General features: G+C 44.3%; 1 protein-coding gene and 2 long non-coding RNA genes across 5 annotated transcripts in view; 2 read left to right on the top strand and 1 right to left on the bottom strand.

The window, feature by feature from the left end:
* LOC118374750 (plasma membrane calcium-transporting ATPase 3-like) overlaps window positions 1-18,942 on the top strand; it is a 189,391-nt gene that overhangs the window by 76,735 nt on the left and 93,714 nt on the right. For all 3 annotated transcript variants that reach the window (XM_052481242.1, XM_052481241.1, XM_052481243.1), the window contains one exon: window positions 15,579-15,721. In XM_052481242.1, coding sequence (XP_052337202.1) covers window positions 15,579-15,721 — 143 coding nt within the window. The remainder of the gene's footprint in view (window positions 1-15,578; window positions 15,722-18,942) is intronic.
* LOC118374749 (uncharacterized) lies at window positions 4,369-9,049 on the top strand. Its single transcript, XR_008081778.1, has 4 exons — window positions 4,369-5,287; window positions 5,318-7,572; window positions 8,228-8,263; window positions 8,856-9,049. It is a non-coding gene; the product is annotated as an uncharacterized LOC118374749 (long non-coding RNA).
* On the bottom strand, window positions 8,881-9,552 carry LOC127912318 (uncharacterized). Its single transcript, XR_008081777.1, has 3 exons — window positions 9,522-9,552; window positions 9,230-9,295; window positions 8,881-9,064 (listed from the first exon to the last, which is right to left on the bottom strand). It is a non-coding gene; the product is annotated as an uncharacterized LOC127912318 (long non-coding RNA).

Raw genomic sequence — 18,942 nt, 5'->3', positions numbered from 1 at the left:
CTGTTGCTCTGTCTCCTCTGTTTCGTCCTCTGTTTCTCTGTCTCTTTCTCTGTTTCCTCGTCTGTTGCTCTGTCTCCTCTGTTTCGTCCTCTGTTTCTCTGTCTCCTCTCTGTTTCCTGCTCTGTTGCTCTTTTTCCTCCTTTGTTGGTCTGTCACCTCCTCTGTCTTGTCCTCTGTTGCTCTGTCACCTCTTCTGTCTCGTCCCCTGTTTCTCTGTCTCCTCTGTTTCCTCCTCTGTTGCTGTCTCCTCCTCTGTCTTCTCATCTGTTGCTGTCTCCTCCTCTGCCTCCTCCTCTGTCTTGTCCTCTGTTGTTCTGTCACCTCCTCTGTCTCATCCTCTGTTTCTCTTTCCCTCTGTTTCCTCCTCTGTTGCTGTCTCCTCCTCTGCCTCCTCCTCTGTTTCCTCCTCTGTTGCTGTCTCCTCCTCTGCCTCCTCCTCTGTTTCCTCCTCTGTTGCTGTCTCCTCCTCTGTCTCCTCCTCTGTTTCTCTGTTTCCTCCTTTGTTGCTCTGTCACCTCCTCTGTATTGTCCACAGTTGCTCTGTCACCTCCTCTGTCACCTCCTCTGTTGCTCTTTCACGTCCTCTGTTTCTCTGTCACCTCCTCTGTCTCGCCCTCTGTTGCTCTGTCACCTCCTCTGTCTCATCCTCTGTTTCCTCCTCTGTTGCTGTCTCCTCCTCTGTTTCCTACTTTGTTGCTGTCTCCTCCTCTGTTGCTCTGTCTCGTCCTCTGTTTCCTCCTCTGTTGCTCTGTCTCGTCCTCTGTTTCCTCCTCTGTTTCCTCCTCTGTTTCTCTGTTTCCTCCTCTGTTTCTCTGTTTCCTCCTCTGTTTCTCTGTTTCCTCCTTTGTTGCTCTGTCGCCTCCTCTGTCTCATCCTCTGTTTCTATGTCTCCTCTGTTTCCTCCTCTATTGCTGTCTCCTCCTCTGTTGCTGTCTCCTCCTCTGCCTCCTCCTCTGCTTCTCTGTCTCGTCTGTTTCTCTGTCTCCTCCTCTGTTGCTGTCTCCTCCTCTGTTGCTGTCTCCTCCTCTGTTTCGTCCTCTGTTTCTCTGTCTCATCTCTCTGGCCTCTGTTTCTCTGTTTCCCCTCTGTTGCTCTGTCACCTCCTCTGTTGCTGTCCTCCTCTCTGTTTCCTCCTCTGTTGCTCTGTCTCATCCTCTGTCTCATCCTCTGTTTCTCTGTTTCCCCTTTGTTGCTCTGTCTCCTCCTCTGTCTCATCCTCTGTTTCCTTCTCTGTTGCTGTCTCCTCTCTGTCTCCTCCTCTGTTTCCTCCTCTGTTGCTGTCTCCTCCTCTGTCTCCTCCTCTGTTGCTAACTCCTTCTCTTTGCTCTGTCTTGTCCTCTGTTTCCTCCTATGTTGCTCTGCCTCGTCCTCTGTCTTCTCCTCTGCTGCTCTGTCTTGTCCTCTGTTTCCTCATCTGTTGCTCTGTCTCATCCTCTGTCTCCTCCTCTGTTGCTCTGTCTCGTCCTCTCTGTTGCTCTGTTTCCTCCTTTGTTTCTCTGTCACCTCCTCTGTCTCGTCCTCTGTTTCTCTGTCACCTCCTCTGTCTCATCCTCTGTTTCTCTGTCTCTTCTGTTTCCTCATCTGTTGCTGTCTTCTCCTCTGTTTCCTCCTCTGTTGCTGTCTCCTCCTCTGTCTCCTCCTCTGTTGCTGTCTCCTCTTCTGTCTCCTCCTCTGTTTCGTCCTCTGTTTCTCTGTTTCTGTCTCCTCTGTTGCTCTGTCTCCTCTCTGTTTCCTCCTCTGTTGCTCTGTCTCATCCACTCTCTCCTGCTCTGTTGCTCTTTTTCCTCCTTTGTTGGTCTGTCACCTCCTCTGTCTTGTCCTCTGTTGCTCTGTTTTCCTCCTCTGCTGCTGTCTCCTCCTCTGCCTCCTCCTCTGTTTCCTCCTCTGTTGCTGTCTCCTCCTCTGCCTCCTCCTCTGTTTCCTCCTCTGTTGCTGTCACCTCCTCTGTGGTCCCTCTGTGGCTCAGTTGGTAGAGCATGGCGCTCTGTCGCCAGGGTAGTCTGTTGATTCCGGGACCATCCTCTGTAGCTGTATGCACACATGACTGTAAGTCGCTCTGATAAAAGCGTCAGCTCTGCATATATATCCTCTGTTGCTCTGTCACCTCCTCTGTTGCTCTTTCACGTCCTCTGTTGCTCTGTCACCTCCTCTGTTTCGCCCTCTGTTGCTCTGTCACCTCCTCCGTCTCATCCTCTGTTTCTCTTTCCCCTCTGTTTCCTCCTCTGTTGCTACCTCCTCCTCTGTTTCCTACTTTGTTGCTGTCTCCTCCTCTAACTCCTCATCTGTTTCCTACTTTGTTGCTGTCTCCTCCTCTACCTCCTCCTCTGTTTCCTACTTTGTTGCTGTCTCCTCCTCTATTGCTCTGTCTCGTCCTCTGTTTCCTCCTATGTTGTTTTATCTCGTCCTCTGTTTCCTCCTCTGTTGCTACCTCCTCCTCTGTTTCCTACTTTGTTGCTGTCTCCTCCTCTACCTCCTCATCTGTTTCCTACTTTGTTGCTGTTTCCTCCTCTGTTTCTCTGTTTCCTCCTTTGTTGCTCTGTCACCTCCTCTGTCTCATCCTCTGTTGCTCTGTCACCTCCTCTGTCTCATCCTCTGTTGCTCTGTCACCTCCTTTGTCTCATCCTCTGTTGCTCTGTCACCTCCACCGTCTCATCCTCTGTTTCTCTGTCTCCTCTGTTTCTCTGTCTCCTCCTCTGTTGCTGTCTCCTCCTCTGCCTCCTCCTTTGTCTCCTCCTCTGTTGCTGTCTCCTCCTCTGTTGCTCTTTCACGTCCTCTGTTGCTCTGTCACCTCCTCTGTCTCGCCCTCTGTTGCTCTGTCACCTCCTCTGTCTCATCCTGTTTCTCTGTCCCCTCTGTTTCCTCTCTGTTGCTGTCTCCTCCTCTGTTGCTGTCTCCTCCTCTGTCTCCTCCTCTTTCTCGTCCTCTGTTGCTCTGTCACCTCCTCTGTTTCCTCCTCTGTTGCTGTCTCCTCCTCTGTCTCCTCCTCTGTGTCTGTCTCCTCCTCTGCCTCGTCCTCTGTTGCTCGGTCTCCTCTGTTTCCTCCTCTGTTGCTGTCTCCTCCTCTTTTTCCTCCTCTGTTGCTGTCTCCTACTCTGCCTCCTCCTCTGTTACTACCTCTGTTGCTGTCTCCTCCTCTCTCTCCTCCTCTGTTGCTGTCTCCTCCTCTGCCTCCTCCTCTGTTACCTCCTCTGTGGCTGTCTCCTCTGCCTCGTCCTCTGTTTCTCTGTCACCTCCTCTGTCTCATCCTCTGTTTCTCTGTCTCCTCTGTTTCCTCCTCTGTTGCTGTCTCCTCCTCTGCCTCCTCCTCTGTTACCTCCTCTGTTGCTGTCTCCTCCTCTGTCTCCTCCTCTGTCGCTGTCTCCTCCTCTGCCTCCTCCTCTGTTACCTCCTCTGTGGCTGTCTCCTCCTCTGCCTCATCCTCTGTTTCTCTGTCACCTCCTCTGTCTCATCATCTGTTTCTCTGTCTCCTCTGTTTCCTACGGCGATATGGATATCACTTATCATTGATATCTACATAGCGCATTGATGTGAATTACACTGCTGCCCTCTCATTTAGCTTCTTACGAATTGTGGACGGCTGTTCACAAATCTAAATGTCTATTTGAACCCAATAATGGTTAAATTCAAGAAGTTTAAGCTGCCTATCAATCATTGTTTTTGAAACCAGTGGACAGCCAGTGAAAAATGCGCTCTTGTAACAGCTGCATAGTGCGGATTCCAACCTATGGAATTATATAACAGTGGGGCTTTTATTGCTCAATCTATTCCTGCTGATAAAAACAAAAACACAAGCCTAATGGACACATGCTCAAACTGACACACTTTTGATAGACTTAAATGAGCAATCTGTAGTTGATTCTTGATGAATGCATTTATAAAAATATTTAAAAACTAAAATAAAATAAAATAAATAAAAAAATATAAGCTTGTTTTACTCCAATGTTTGTAAACAGTTGTAAATGTAAACAAACACTGTATAGCTTATATAACATGGATAAAACAGAAGTATTATATAATGATGGTCAGTCCTTCCATTCACAGCTCTGTCTATTAGTCTGATTATTATAATTTATAAATCCAGTCCCCATCCTCAGCTTTTTACTGTCAAAATATCAGAACGGGGCAAAATATTTGTTATTGTTTCATCAATGGATTTGCCCTTTAAACATTGTAAATTAAACAAGATATCAAAGCTTTATAACAAAAAAAAACAATAGTCCTTATAAATGATGGTCAGTCCTTCCATTCACAGCTCTGTCTATTAGTCTGAGAGTTGTATTATTTTCCAGTCCCCATCCCTCAGCTTTTACCAAAATTTATTTGGTCAATATTTTGTTATTGTTTCATCTGTGGATTTGAACTGCACTGTTGGTAAACGGCTTAATGGCTTGTAAGTAAGCATTTCACTGTAAAGTCTACAGTTGTTGGGGCACGTGGAGTTCGATTTGATTTAAAATGCAGCATGTTCACATGCAAATTTCAGTATTGCTCTAAGCATGCCATTCCATGAGGGCAGCATTTATTTTTCAACTCGAATCAATGAGCCCAATCAGTCCTCCATGACAACAACATCATAAACAACAGAGTAGGGCTGGCTAATAAGTCCTTCGTTTTGGGGTTATGCTCAGGTAAAACTATTTGGCTAATCTATACTTCCATATTTCGAAGTCCTATTCTTGAAGATCAACGGGTATAACATGTATTGGAATGACTGGAATGCTGATAAACTTTGGTTTTTAATGTAAAAATATAATTGAATAGTATTATTATATTTAGTAGAAAGCGATGGGTTCGAAGACGCCTTCATAACCAACCCATAAAGTCAAATGTAACATCCATATAAGGCCGGCTGTGTAAACTTTAACATTGATTTATCCTGCAATAGATGTTGTTCAATTGGTTACATACATTATTGTATTCTTCTAGTGTCTCTTAAAGGGAAAGTAATCTAAAAGTAACTGAATGTAATCAGATTATGTCACTGAGTTTGGGTTACGTTACTGATGACAATTTTAGACAGGTAACTAGTAACTGTAACGGATTACATTTAGAAAGGAACCCCAGCCAACCCTGGTCACTAACAGGCCATATCAACGGCAAGATAATCTTCTTATAATGTTTGGGTTGTATCACATCCGTTGGTGATTGGGAGTCCCATAGGTCGGAGCACAATTGGTCCAGCGTCGTCCGGGTTTGGCCCGGGGTAGGCCGGGTTTGGTCGGGGCAGGCCGGGTTTTGTCGGGGTAGGCTAGGTTTGGCCGGGGTAGGCCGGGTTTGGTCGGGGTTGGTCGGGGTAGGCCGATTTTGTTCGGGGTAGGCCGGGTTTGGCCGGGGTAGGCCGTGGTAGGCCGGGTTTGACCAGGGTAGGCCGGGTTTGGCTGGGGTAGGCCGGGGTAGGCTAGGTTTGGCCGGGGTAGGCCGGGTTTGGTCGGGGTTGGTCGGGGTAGGCCGATTTTGTTCGGGGTAGGCTAGGTTTGGCCGGGGTAGGCCGGGTTTGGTCGGGGTTGGCCGAGGTAGGCCGGGTTTGGCCTGGGTAGGCCGGGTTTGGCCGGGGTCGGCCGCGGTAGGCCGGGGTCGGCAGTCCTTGTAAATAACAATTTGTTCTTAATTAACTGACTTGTCTAGAAAAATAAAGGTAACATTTAGAAATAAAACATTGTTTGAACATGGAGTACATTTTCTAAATGCAAATGCAATGTGTGGAGTGAAATATATTTCCATGCTGAAGCCAATAATCAAACATGTTTGTTGCAACTTCCTATTGGAGGGTTAGTGCTTGAAACCATGATAAGCTCAGTTCCTGACGATGGCTCACCTCTCATTGGGCAGCTTCCTTTCATTTGTTTTCACCTCTTAATTTCCGTCCTCTTTTTTACCTCACCCTTTCCCAGTCCCCTCCCACTTTCCCAGTCCCCTCCCACTTTCCCAGTCCCCTCCCACTTTCCCAGTCCCCTCCCACTTTCCCAGTCCCCTCCCACTTTCCCAGTCCCCTCCCACTCACAAGGCAGGCAATTCGCTTGTCCTCCTCTCTACTAGAGGCTGTTCTCACTAATCTCACTGCAACCCCCCTTCTGGTCTCTGATCACTACTTAGTTTCCTTTTTTGTCTCCCTCTCCTCCAACTCTAACCACTCAGCCCCTACCCAGATTCCCTCTCTCTCCCTTCCTCTATCCAATCATTTGTCCCTTCTGCTAAATTCTTCTGTCTCCTGATCATGTATCTTCGACCCGATCCTCGACTCTCGTCCCTTTCTGCATCCTATGACATTGTCCCCATTCCTGCCGGTCGGCTTGACCCTCCCCGCCTGCTCTGTGGCTGAGTGACCCCTTGCGAGCTGACAGAACAGGGCTGCGGGCAGCAGAGGAAAAATGGAGGAAAACTAAACTTTTGGAGGACTTATCATCCAAGACACTTTCCACCTGCTCCTCATTCACTCCGCCTATTGTGTCCACTGGTCCCACTCACACATAACTACCCCACGCCTTGACCACGTTCTCCACTTTCTCTAGATTAAATTCTGTGACTAGTGAGGTCCGGCCACCCAACAACCTGCCCGCTCGACCTCATCCCCTCCTCCCTCCCTCATCCCCTCCTCCCTTCCTCATCCCCTCCTCCCTTCTCCAGACCATCTCTGGAGACCTTCTCCCCTTCCTCACTTCCCTCATCAACTCATCCCTGAGTCCACTCTGACATCAAAATGTCCAGAGTCACCCCTTCTCAAGAAACCAATACTCAATCCCTCGGATGTCAAAATCTACAGACCGGTATCCTTCTTTTCTTTCTTTTCAAAACACTTGAGTGTGCTGTCTCTGACGAACTTTCTCGTTATCTCTCTCAGAATGATCTTCTTTACCCTAACCAGTCAGGTTACAAGATGTATCACTCAACTGAGACTCTTCTGTGTCACGGAGGCTCTGCTCACTGCCAAAACTGTCTCTCCCCTCTGTTCTCATCCTCCTAGATCTATCGGCTGCATTCAAGACCATCAGATCCTCCTCTCTGCAGTCTCAGACTCTGCACACTCTTAGAATATGGGATTGTAATGATAACAGAACTATATGAGTTTTTATTTTGAATTTCGTTGTCACACATTGAGATTATTGGTTGCATCTACGATTCGTAAATATGCTATTTAATTTTGCACACTTGTATCCTGTTGAGTGAAAGATTTAACAACTTGTAATTTGACATTTGAATACATTAAATAAGATTTGCAAGCATAATCTATTTTCAGAATTATTATAAATCAATTTATAAGTATGAATATTTTTCTGTGGATCAAAAATAACCGACACTTACTGATATTGAATCTACATGCGCTCGGGGTTCTGTCACTGTCGTCACGTTACCAAGAGAGTTTTGTAAATTTGTAGACAGAGATTCGCAAATAGATATTATATTTGAGCAGTTCTGGGGGCAGGACCTTTTACTCCTGACCAATCCGTTTCCTCTGCCAAAACCACAGACATCTAACCATTGGCTGGATTGTTCCTTCAATTAAATCTCAGGAAGTAGCTACCCACATGAGCCAAAGAGGACGAGTTAATTCAAACCAAAACAAGCAACTTGAAGGTAAAAGTCTCTTTTTATCTGCGTGTATATAGATTTTTGTGTGAAAAGACAGTAGTTCGCTTATCATGTGAAATATAAATGTACATTTCAGATGAACCCCAGACCAACCAATACAAGCTGGCCTCTGACATTCATTATAGCTTTATCAGACTGCTTTAGATGCAAGAGGAAAACAAATATATTTGCAAGTTAATCATCGGATTGATAAAGCTGCTGTACAGTCAATGCGGTTAGCTAGATAGATGTCTAGCTAAATTGAAAATTTAGGGAAAGCAAGCTAGTTAACTCCCACTATCATCACTGCATTGTAACTAATGTTAGCTAAGTTTCTAGAAAATAAAAACTATATATTTGCTCTCTATATTTTAAAGACTTGTTACTGACTTTTGAACACCTGTCAAACTACTTAATTCCACTTTATTGATAAGTTAGTTGGTGACTGTTGCTTTCTCAACAGTTGAATTCTCAATTTCACAGCAAATAGACTAGCTAGTTAAAAGTAAATGGGGATAACTTGATCAAGTTTATATGTAAAATTGTTTTAAAAAATGATGGCACATTTAATTAAGGTAGTTATGGTTCCCAGCAACTTGAACCAGGACTGCAATTTGAGCAGTGAGATTAATTTCTTCCCCCTCTCTCCTCTTTTACTCAGGTTGAAGCACATCCCCAACACCCAGACAGACACCAGGTAAAACACCTTGGAGTTTATTCACAAGGTTAGAAGAAGAATAATGTGTGGATCTAATTCTATCATGCAGACTTGTAGCCAAACTTGTAACTTGGGAAGCTCATTCAAGAAACACAGACATGGGAGATTTCTGTCCCAGGGTACTAAACTGTGGCAAGGGGACTAAACTTCTACATTCATTGGGATGCTAGCATGATTATGGATCATTCTGAATGAATCGGGAATAATGATGAATGGCAAAGTTACCGACGCACAAATACAAATACTTAACATTCTAATACTTTAATACACAAGTGAATTTTCCCAACAATTTTGGTCCCCTAAAATGGCGGGGACTCTGTACAAAAAGTGCTGTAATTTCTAAACGGTTCACCTGATATGGATTAAAATACCCTCATATTAAAGCTGACAGTCTGCACTTTAACCTCAGTCATTGTATAATTTCAAAGTGCTGGAGTATAAATCCAAAACAACAAAAAAATTCACTGTCCCAATACTTTTGGATCTCATTGTATGTAAAAAAAAATTTAAAAGTTAAATATGCATGACTTAGCATTCAGTACCTCTATCCATCTCTTTACATGTGCTACAGAGGCAGAATATTCCAAGAACCTCCACAGCCATCTGACCACCTACCTGTGATCTCTCCACAGCCATCTGACCACCTACCTGCGATCTCTCCACAGCCATCTGACCACCTACCTGCGATCTCTCCACAGCCATCTGACCACCTACCTGCGATCTCTCCACAGCCATCTGACCACCTACCTGCGATCTCTCCACAGCCATCTGACCACCTACCTGTGATCTCTCCACAGCCATCTGACCACCTACCTGCGATCTCTCCACAGCCATCTGACCACCTACCTCCACAGCCATCTGACCATCTCGATCTCTCTCCACAGCCATCTGACACAGCCATCTGACCACCTACTGCGATCTCTCCACAGCCATCTGACCACCTACCTGCGATCTCTCCACAGCCATCTGACCACCTACCTGCGATCTCTCCACAGCCATCTGACCACCTACCTGATCTCTCCACAGCCATCGATCTCTCCACAGCCATCTGACCACCACCTATCTCTCCACAGCGATCTCTCCACAGCCATCTGACCACCACCTGTGATCTCTCCACAGCCATCTGACCACCTACCTCGATCTCTCCACAGCCATCTGACCACCTATCCTCCACAGCCATCTGACCACCTCTCTCCACAGCCATCTGACCCACCTCCACAGCCATCTGACCACCTACCTGCGATCTCTCCACAGCACAGAGAAGTAAGCTCCACTGGTTGTGATATACTTGACTACCAGACTTTTATTTTTAAAAACTAACATGTCCACCCCTTTACCTCTAGGTGAGTCTGCTGGGCTGTGGAACTCTAGAACATCAACGAACCTACCACCCTGTCAGCAGACAGTTCCCAGAGGAAGGATGAAACTAGCAAGGCTGTAAATGGTCACATTTGGGGGATGACCACCAAATGCAATAAAGTTTTGTATAAACTACTCATGTTTTTATTTTACTTAAATAGGTTACAAAACATAACTTTTTCATGGCCTGTTGGTCCCTTCATTTTTACTAAACTACTACGATAACTTAAACATCAGACCACAGGCAGAAAACACTGCGAGCTTATGGTTCAAAAAGCTCTCAGAATCAATCAGCACTGAAAAACGATCTGATGTGATTGGTCAAAATACCAAAGAATATCAGAATTCTCAACGCAGCCAGAGACAAGTGAATATACTATAAGTCAGTTCTAGTGTTTTTGGCAGTTTCTTTGAGTCGTTACATATACAGTACAGGTTAAATGTGACTCTTGCTGTAAACACGGTCCTAATGAAGGCCCCAGTATTCAGTTAGGCTGCTTGAAGATGTCACCATCCAGGCCCTTATCACAGCAGTGGCCTGATGGAGAGATGACAATAAATAGTTGTCCCTTTCATCACCAAAGACGTGTTAGTATTTACTTTGCTTTCTAGTGATCTGACTCCCTCTACACCTGAAATGGAATGACAACAAAAACATGAAAACCAATGCCTTAGACCGCTGGGCTCCCGAGTGGTGCAGCAGTCTAACGCAGAGAAGTCCCTACAAACCCGGTTTGATTCCCGGCTGTATCACAACTGGCTGTGATTGGGAGTCCCACAGGGAGGTGCACAATTGGCCCAGCGTCGTTAGGGTTTGGCCCGGGTATGCAGTCATTGTAAATAAGAATTTGTAACTGACTTGCCTAGTTAAATAAATATGTGCACATCAGAAAATGATACCAACCAATAGCCCATTTGCTGTGAAATTATAAGGTCATTTTTTCTTTCTAACTTCTTTCAGTCACCAATTAATCAATGAACAGGAAGTGGAAGGAAGTAGTTTGACAAGTGTTCAAAAGTCAGTAAGAAATATAGCTAGCATATACACTACCTATCAAAGCTTGGGGTCACTTAGAAATGTCCTTGTTTTTTAAAGAAAAGCTATTTTTTTGTCCATTAAAATAACATCAAATTGATCAGAAATACAGTGTAGACATTGTTAATGTTGTAAATGACTACTGTAGCTGGAAATGGAATATCTACATAGGTGTACAGAGGCCCATTATCAGCAACCATCACTCCTGTGTTGCAATGGCACGTTGTGTTAGCTAATCCTAGTTTAACCTTTTAGAAGGCTAATTGATCTTTAGAAAACCCTTTAGCAATTATGTTAGCACAGCTGAAAACTGTTTTTCTGATTAAAGAAGCAATAAAACTGGCCTTCTTTAGACTAGTTGAGTATCTGGATCATCAGCATTTGTGGGTTCGATTACGACCTTTCTTCTGAAACTCATCAGTCTATTCTTGTTCTGAGAAATGAAGGCGAGAAATTTCCAAGAAACTGAAGACCTCGTACAACGCCCTGTACTGCTCCCTTCACAGAACAGCACAAACTGGCTCTAACCAGAATAGAAAGAGTGGTGTGAGGCCCCAGTGCTCAACGGAGCAAGAGGACAAGTACATTAGTGTCTAGTTTGAGAAACAGACGCCTCACAAGTCCTCAACTGGCAGCTTCATTAAATAGTACCCACTGGCCTTCTAGGCAGAGTTGCAAAGAAAAAGCCATATCTCAGACTGGCCAATACGAATAAAAGATTGGCAAAATAACACCTCAAAGGAAGATTGGAAAAAAGCGTCATGGACAAATCTAAGTTTGAGGTGTTTCGGATCACAAAGAAAAACATTTGTGAAATGCAGAAAAAATGAAAAGATGCTGGAGGAGTGCTTGAGGCCATCTGTCAATCATGGTGGAGGCAATGTGATGGTCTGTGGTGATATGGTGGTGGTAAAGTGGGAGATTTGTACAGGGTAAAAGGGATCTTGAAGAAGGAAGGCTATCACTCCATTTTGCAACACCATGCCATACCTTACCCTGTGGACGGTGCTTAATTGGAGCCAATTTCCTCCTACAACAGGACAATGACCCAAAGCACAGCTCCAAACTATGCAAGAACTATTCAGGGAAGAAGCAGTCAGCTTGTATTCTGTCTATAATGGAGTGGCCAGCAGAGTCACCAGATCTCAACCCTATTGAGCTGTTGTGGGAGCAGCTTGACCGTATGGTACATAAGAAGTGCCCATCAAGCCAATCCAACTTGTGGGAGGTGCCTCAGGAAGCATGGGGTGAAATCTCTTCAGATTAGCTCAACAAATTAACAACTTGAATGCCAAAGGTCTGCAACTTTCTATAATTGTTGCAAATGGAGGATTCTTTGACGAAAGCAAAGTTTGAAGGACACAAATATTATTTCAATTAAAAATCATTATTTTTCAAGACTATATTTCCTATTCAATTTGCATGTTTTCATGGAAAGCCAGGACATTTCTAAGTGGCCCTAAACTTTTGAAAGGTAGTGTAGATGTAACAGTATTGCTTCCGTCCCTCTCCTCGAACTAGGGACCCTCTCTGTACACATCGACAACTGACGAAGCATCGTTACCCATCTCTCCCCTCGCAGAGCATGGGGGACAACTACTTCAAGGTCTCAGAGCGAGTGACGTCACCGATTGAAATGCTATTAGCGCGCACCACCGCTAACTAGCTAGCCATTTCACATCAGTTACATAACATAGGCCTACCTCAGCCAAACCTGGGCCAATTGTGCACCACCCTATGGGGACTCCCAATGTGGTGCAGCCTGGATTCGAACCAGGTACGCCGTTTGTACTGAGATGCGCCACTCAGGAGCCCAATAGATGCTGTCAATGGCTGGTCTGGAGTTCCTCTGAAATGTACAATTATATTTCACATGATAAGAAAACTACAGTCATGACTTCACAAAAAAATATATTTACACAGAGAAACGAGACCATTATGTTCAAGTAGATCGTTTTATTTTCATTTACCTCGTCCTCTATTGCCCATGTGGTTAGCTACTTCCTGAGATTTGATTGATGGATCAATTCAGCCAATGTTTAGGCGAATGTGTTTTTGACAGATGGAAATGATTGGTCAGGAGTTAAAGCTCCTGCCCCCAGATCAAATTCATTTTTTAATTGGTAACGTGAACATAGTGACAGAACTCCAAGCGTGTGCAGCTTCAAAATCTGTGTATTTTTGATTAACATCAGAATATTCATATACGTAAATGGACTTGTAATAATTCTGAAAATAAATTATGCTTGCAAAGCTCATTGAATGTATTCAAATGTCAAATTACTTAGTTTTATGACCTTTGTTAAATCTTTCACTCCTCATGATACAAGCTTGAAAAATAAAATTACCCTCGAATCATAGTTGCAACCACAAATCTAAATATGCGACCAGGAAATTCAAAAATACAAAACTCACGTAGTTCTGTCATCATTATATTATTATATACCTTCTACGTGGCAGGCTGCTCTCATCTGTCTGCACCATGTACTCTCCCAAGGGCTCGGTTCTAGTCCCTCTCCTCTTCTCTCTATAGACCAAGTCACTCAGCTCCGTCATATCCTCACATGGTCTCTCCTATAATATATAATATAATATATAATAATATAATAATAATATATATGCCATTTGCAGGCTTTTATCACTGCAAGGATGGATTTACCTCTTCTCATTCTATAGACCAAGTCACTACCCAGCTCTGTCTCTATCCTGAGCTACATGGTCTCTCCTATCACTGCTATGAGGATGGACCTCTCCTCTTCTCTCTATAGACCAAGTCACTCAGCTCTGTCATATCCTCACATGGTCTCTCCTATCACTGCTATGAGGATGGACCTCTCCTCTTCTCTCTATAGACCAAGTCACTCAGCTCCGTCATATCCTCACATGGTCTCTCCTATCACTGCTATGAGGATGGACCTCTCCTCTTCTCTCTATAGACCAAGTCACTCAGCTCCGTCATATCCTCACATGGTCTCTTCTATCTATCACTGCTATGAGGATGGACCTCTCCTCTACTCTCTATAGACCAAGTCACTCAGCTCCGTCATATCCTCACATGGTCTCTCCTATCACTGCTATGAGGATGGACCTCTCCTCTCCTCTCTATAGACCAAGTCACTGGTCATATCCTCACATGGTCTCTCCTATCACTGCTATGAGGATGGACCTCTCCTCTCCTCCCTATAGACCAAGTCACTGGTCATATCCTCACATGGTCTCTCCTATCACTGCTATGAGGATGGACCTCTCCTCTCAGGAAGAGGAACTCCCTATAGACCAAGTCACTGGTCATATCCTCACACAGGAAGAGGAACTCCTATCACTGCTATCACACAGGAAGAGGATGGACCCCTACCTCACACAGGAAGAGGAACTCTATAGACCCTACCTCAGGAAGAGGAACATCCGTAGGTCATATCCTCACAGGTCCATAGAGAACGACCCTACCTCACACAGGAAGAGGAACATTCGTGACCCTACCTCACACAGGAAGAGAGGATGGACCTCTCCTCTACTCACACAGGAAGAGGAACTCTATAGACCAAGTCACACAGGAAGAGGAACATCCGTAGATATCCTCACACAGGAAGAGGGTCGGTAGAGTACGACCCTCCTATCACTGGAAGAGGAACATGGACCTCTCCTCTACCTCTCTATAGACCAAGTCACTGGTCATATCCTCACAAGAGGAACATCTCCTATCACCTGCTCCTCACACAGGAAGAGGACATCCGTAGAGAACGACCCTACCTCACACAGGAAGAGGAACATCAGTAGAGTACGACCCTACCTCACACAGGAAGAGGAACATCCATAGAGTACGACCCTACCTCACATAGGAAGAGGAACATTCGTAGAGAACGACCCTACCTCACACAGGAAGAGGAACATCCGTAGAGTACGACCCTACCTCACACAGGAACCAGTCCTATCTGGACTCCTGCAACTCGCTGTTGGCTTGGCATCCCTCTTGTGCCATCAAAACTCTGCAGATGATCCAGAACGCCGTAGCCAGCCTGGTGTTCAACCTTTCCAAGTTCTTTCATGTCACCCCGCTCCTCCGAACTCTCCACTGGCTTCCAGGTAGGTGAACCTTCGCCCCCAGTCTGAGGTTCTGAATGCTCTGGAGCAGGTTTTCATCAAGGACCTCTCGGTACTTTGCTCCATTCATCTTTCCCTTGATCCTGACCAGTCCCTGCTGCTGAAAAACATCCCCACAGCATGATGCTGCCACCACCATGCTTCACGGTAGGGATGATGCTGCCACCACCATGCTTCACCTTAGGGACGGTGCCAGGTTTCCTCCAGACGTGACACTTCGCATTCAGGCCAAATAATTCAATATTGGTTTCATCAGACCAGATAATCTTGTTTCTCACGGTCAGAGTCCTTTAGGTGCCTTTTGGCAAACACCAAGCAGGCTGTTATGTGCCTTTTACTGAGGACTGGCTTCCTCCTGGCCACTCTACCATAAAGGCCTGATTGGTGGAGTGCTGCAGAGTTGGTTGTCCTTCTGGAAGGTTCTCCCATCTCCACAGAAGATCTCTGTCAGAGTTACCATCGGGTTTTTGGTCACTCCTTTCTGGTTTTATTTTTAATGATCTAAAAACCTGTTTTCACTTTGTCATTATGGGGTATTGTGATGTCATTATGGGTTATTGTGATGTCATTATGGGTTATTGTGATGTCATTATGGGTTATTGTGATGATGTCATTATGGGTTATTGTGATGTCATTATGGGTTATTGTGTGTAGATTGATGTGAAACAAATATTTAATAATTTTTAGAATAAGGCTGTAATTTAACAAAATGTAGAAAAAGTCAAGGGGTCTGAAAACTTTCAGAATGCCCTGTATATAGTAATAATAACATAATATTTAATAAGTTGATGTTTCCAGATCGTGTGTGGCTAGCAGAGTGTACTCCAGTCTATGTCCAGTACTTTGTCAAGTTCTTCATCATCGGAGTGACTGTGTTGGTGGTGGCTGTACCTGAGGGCCTGCCGCTCGCTGTCACCATATCACTGGCCTACTCTGTCAAGGTACGTGAGGATGGGTGGGTATGTTTGGCTAAACGTGTACTTCTTTGTTAGAGACCTGAGAGGGTAGGAATAACAGTAGCAGGTAGCAAGCAATATGTTGGAGCTTCCAAATGGCCAATCACTGACACTATCACTAACAGCTGTCCAATCAGATCTTCACAGTTATGTAGGGCATATGGGGCAATTTGGGATTGGGCAAACCCACACAACAACATACTCCAGATGACTATAGTACTATATGTATAATTCTGAGGTTAACTGTCGTATCCTGTAGAGTCCTTCACACTGTAGAATCCCTTGACGGTGTAGTGCTTCTACTGCCTTCAGAAAGCATTCATACCCCTTACCTCTTACAATATTGTGTTGTGTCACAGCCTGAATTTAAAATGATTTCAATTGATCATTTTTTTTCTCTCACCCATCTACACACAATACCCAATAATGACGAAGTGAAAATATGTTTTCAGACTTTTTTGCAAATCTATTGAAAATGAAATATAGAAATATCTCATTTACATAAGTATTCACACCCCTGAGTCGGTAATTTGTAGAAGGACTTTTGGCAGAGATTACAGATGTGAGTCTTTCTGGGTACGTTTCTAAGAGCTTTCCACACCTGGATGGTGCATGATTTGCACATTATTCTTTAAAAAATTCTTGAAGCTCTGTCAAATGAGTTGTCAGATTGGTTGTTGATCATTGCTAGGCAACCGTTTTCAGGTCTCGCCATAGATCTTCAAGCAGATGTAAGTCTAAACTGTAACTGGTGAACATGCGCTGCCTTCTTGGTAAAGCAACTCCAGTGTAGATTTGGCCTTGTGTTTTACATTTTGAATTTCATTTTTATTTAACCTTTATAGGCAAGTCAGTTAAAACAAAATCTTATTTACAATGAATGACGGCCTACCCAGGCCAAACACTGGGCCAATTGTGAGCCGCCCTATGGGACTACCAATCACGGCTGGTTGTGATACAGCCTGGAATCAAACCAGGACCTGTAGTGACGCCTCTATCACGGAGATGCAGTGCCTTAGACCTCTGCGCGTCTCGGGAGCCCTTTTAAAGTCCCTATTGGCCTCAGGGCGAGATCCCTGAGCGGTTTCCTTCCTCTCAACTGAGCTAGGAAGGACTCCTGTATCTTTGTAGTGACTGGGTGTATTGATACACCATCCAAAGTGTATTAATAACTTCACCAGGATCAAAGGGATATTCAATGTCTGCTACTTTATTTTAACCCATCTACCAATAGCAGCCCTTTGCAAGGCAATGGAAAACCTCCCTGGTCTTTGTGGTTGAATCTGTGTTTGGAATTCACTGCTCGACTGAGGGACTTTACAGATAATTGTATGTGTGGGGTACAGAGATGAGAAAGTAAATCAAAAATCATGTTAAACTATTAGAGTCAAAGTTAGTTATGTGACTTGTTACACACATTTTTACTCCGGAACTTATTTGGGATTGCCAACACAAAGGGGTTGAATACTTATTGACTCAATACATTTCAGCGTTTGATTTTTTTATTCATTAGTAAAAACATAATTCCACTTTATCATTATGGGGTTTTGTTTTGTGGTCCTTCTGTAGCTCAGTTGGTAGAGCATGGCGCTTGTAACGCCAGGGTAGTGGGTTCGATTCCCGGGACCACCCATACGTAGAATGTATGCACACATGACTGACTGTAAGTCGCTTTGGATAAAAGCGTCTGCTAAATGGCATATAGTAGTATAGTATAGTATTGTCTGTAAGCTAGTGACACAAAACAAAGAATTGAATCCATTTTGAATTCAGGCTGTAACCCAACAAAATGCGGCGTCCATTTTAAATTCAGGTTGTAATGTGGAATAACAATACTATCTGAAAGCAATGTACTATATAATGTTGTTGTATATTGTCAAATACTACACACCAGTATCCCTCGATCTCACAGTGCTTAACGTTAGAATGATTCTGATCGATTGGTCTGCTTTACTGCTAGATTTGTCGATGCTGTTTTTATTTGAATGTGCTGTCTTTGGGGTGTCCCCTCGATGCCCCTTCGATGCCCCCTCGATGTCCCCTCGATGCCCCCTCGATGCCCCCTCGATGCCCCCTCGATGCCCCCTCGATGCCCCTCGATGCCCCCTCGATGCCCCCTCGATGTCCCCTCGATGCCCCCTCGATGCCCCCTCGATGTCCCCTCGATGCCCTCTCGATGTCCCCTCGATGTCCCCTCGATGTCCCCTCGATGCCCCCTCGATGCCCCCTTGATCGCATAGTGCTTAATATAGAGTTTTGTAGTGTTTTGTAGTGTAGAATATTCTACCCCACACAATGTATTTCCATTGTGGTCTTAGTTCAAATATGTTGAACATTTACAGGTAACCCAAATGAAAAAATACTCTAGAATAATATTGCCTAAATACTGTAGTATTACTATATTTACTGTGCATTCGGAAAGTATTCCGAACCCTTGACCTTTTCCACATTTTGTTACGTTACAGCCTTATTCTAAAAATTATTAAATTACTTTTTTCCCCCTCATCAATCTACACACAACACCCTATAATGACAAAGCAATAACAGGTTATAGAGATTTATTACAAAATAAAAACTGAAATATCACATTTACAATTATTCAGACCCTTTACTCAGTACTTCTTTGAAGGCCTTTATGGTTGATTGGCCAGACGGAAGCCGCTCCTCAGTAAAAGGCACATGACAGCCCGATTGGCGTTAGCCAAAAGGCACCTAAATATTTTTTTTAACCTTTATTTAACTAGGCAAGTCAGTTCAGAACAAATTCTTATTTTCAATGGCGGCCTAGGAACAGTGGGTTAACTGGCTGTTCAGGGGCAGAACAACACATTTGTACCTTGTCAACTCGGGGGTTTGAACTTGCAACCTTCCGGTTACTAGTCCAACGCTCTAACCACTAGACTACCCTGTCTGCTGTACCCAAAATTACAACCAACTAATTGCAGCATTGCCGCAAAAATGGAAGAGGGAAAGGGGAAAAAAGTAAGGAACTTGTCTGTCGGCCCTGCATTAAAGACCAAAATTGGTTGAATACAATTGTAAGTAGTTGGGAGAGACTTTTGACGTAATAATTCCATGGCACATGTTTTATGAAGTGATATGCAAAACGACGCCGGATTCAAAACATAATAATTTTTCTATTTAAATTATCATACACAATTCTTGCAACCAATATAATGTTATTTATATATGGGGATTACAATCTT

Source organism: Oncorhynchus keta, chromosome 27, assembly GCF_023373465.1.
Source record: "Oncorhynchus keta strain PuntledgeMale-10-30-2019 chromosome 27, Oket_V2, whole genome shotgun sequence".
In the NCBI taxonomy this organism is placed as follows: Eukaryota; Metazoa; Chordata; class Actinopteri; order Salmoniformes; family Salmonidae; genus Oncorhynchus; species Oncorhynchus keta.
Note: the sequence above shows the minus strand (reverse complement) of the source record. Positions and strands in the feature narration are given on the sequence as shown.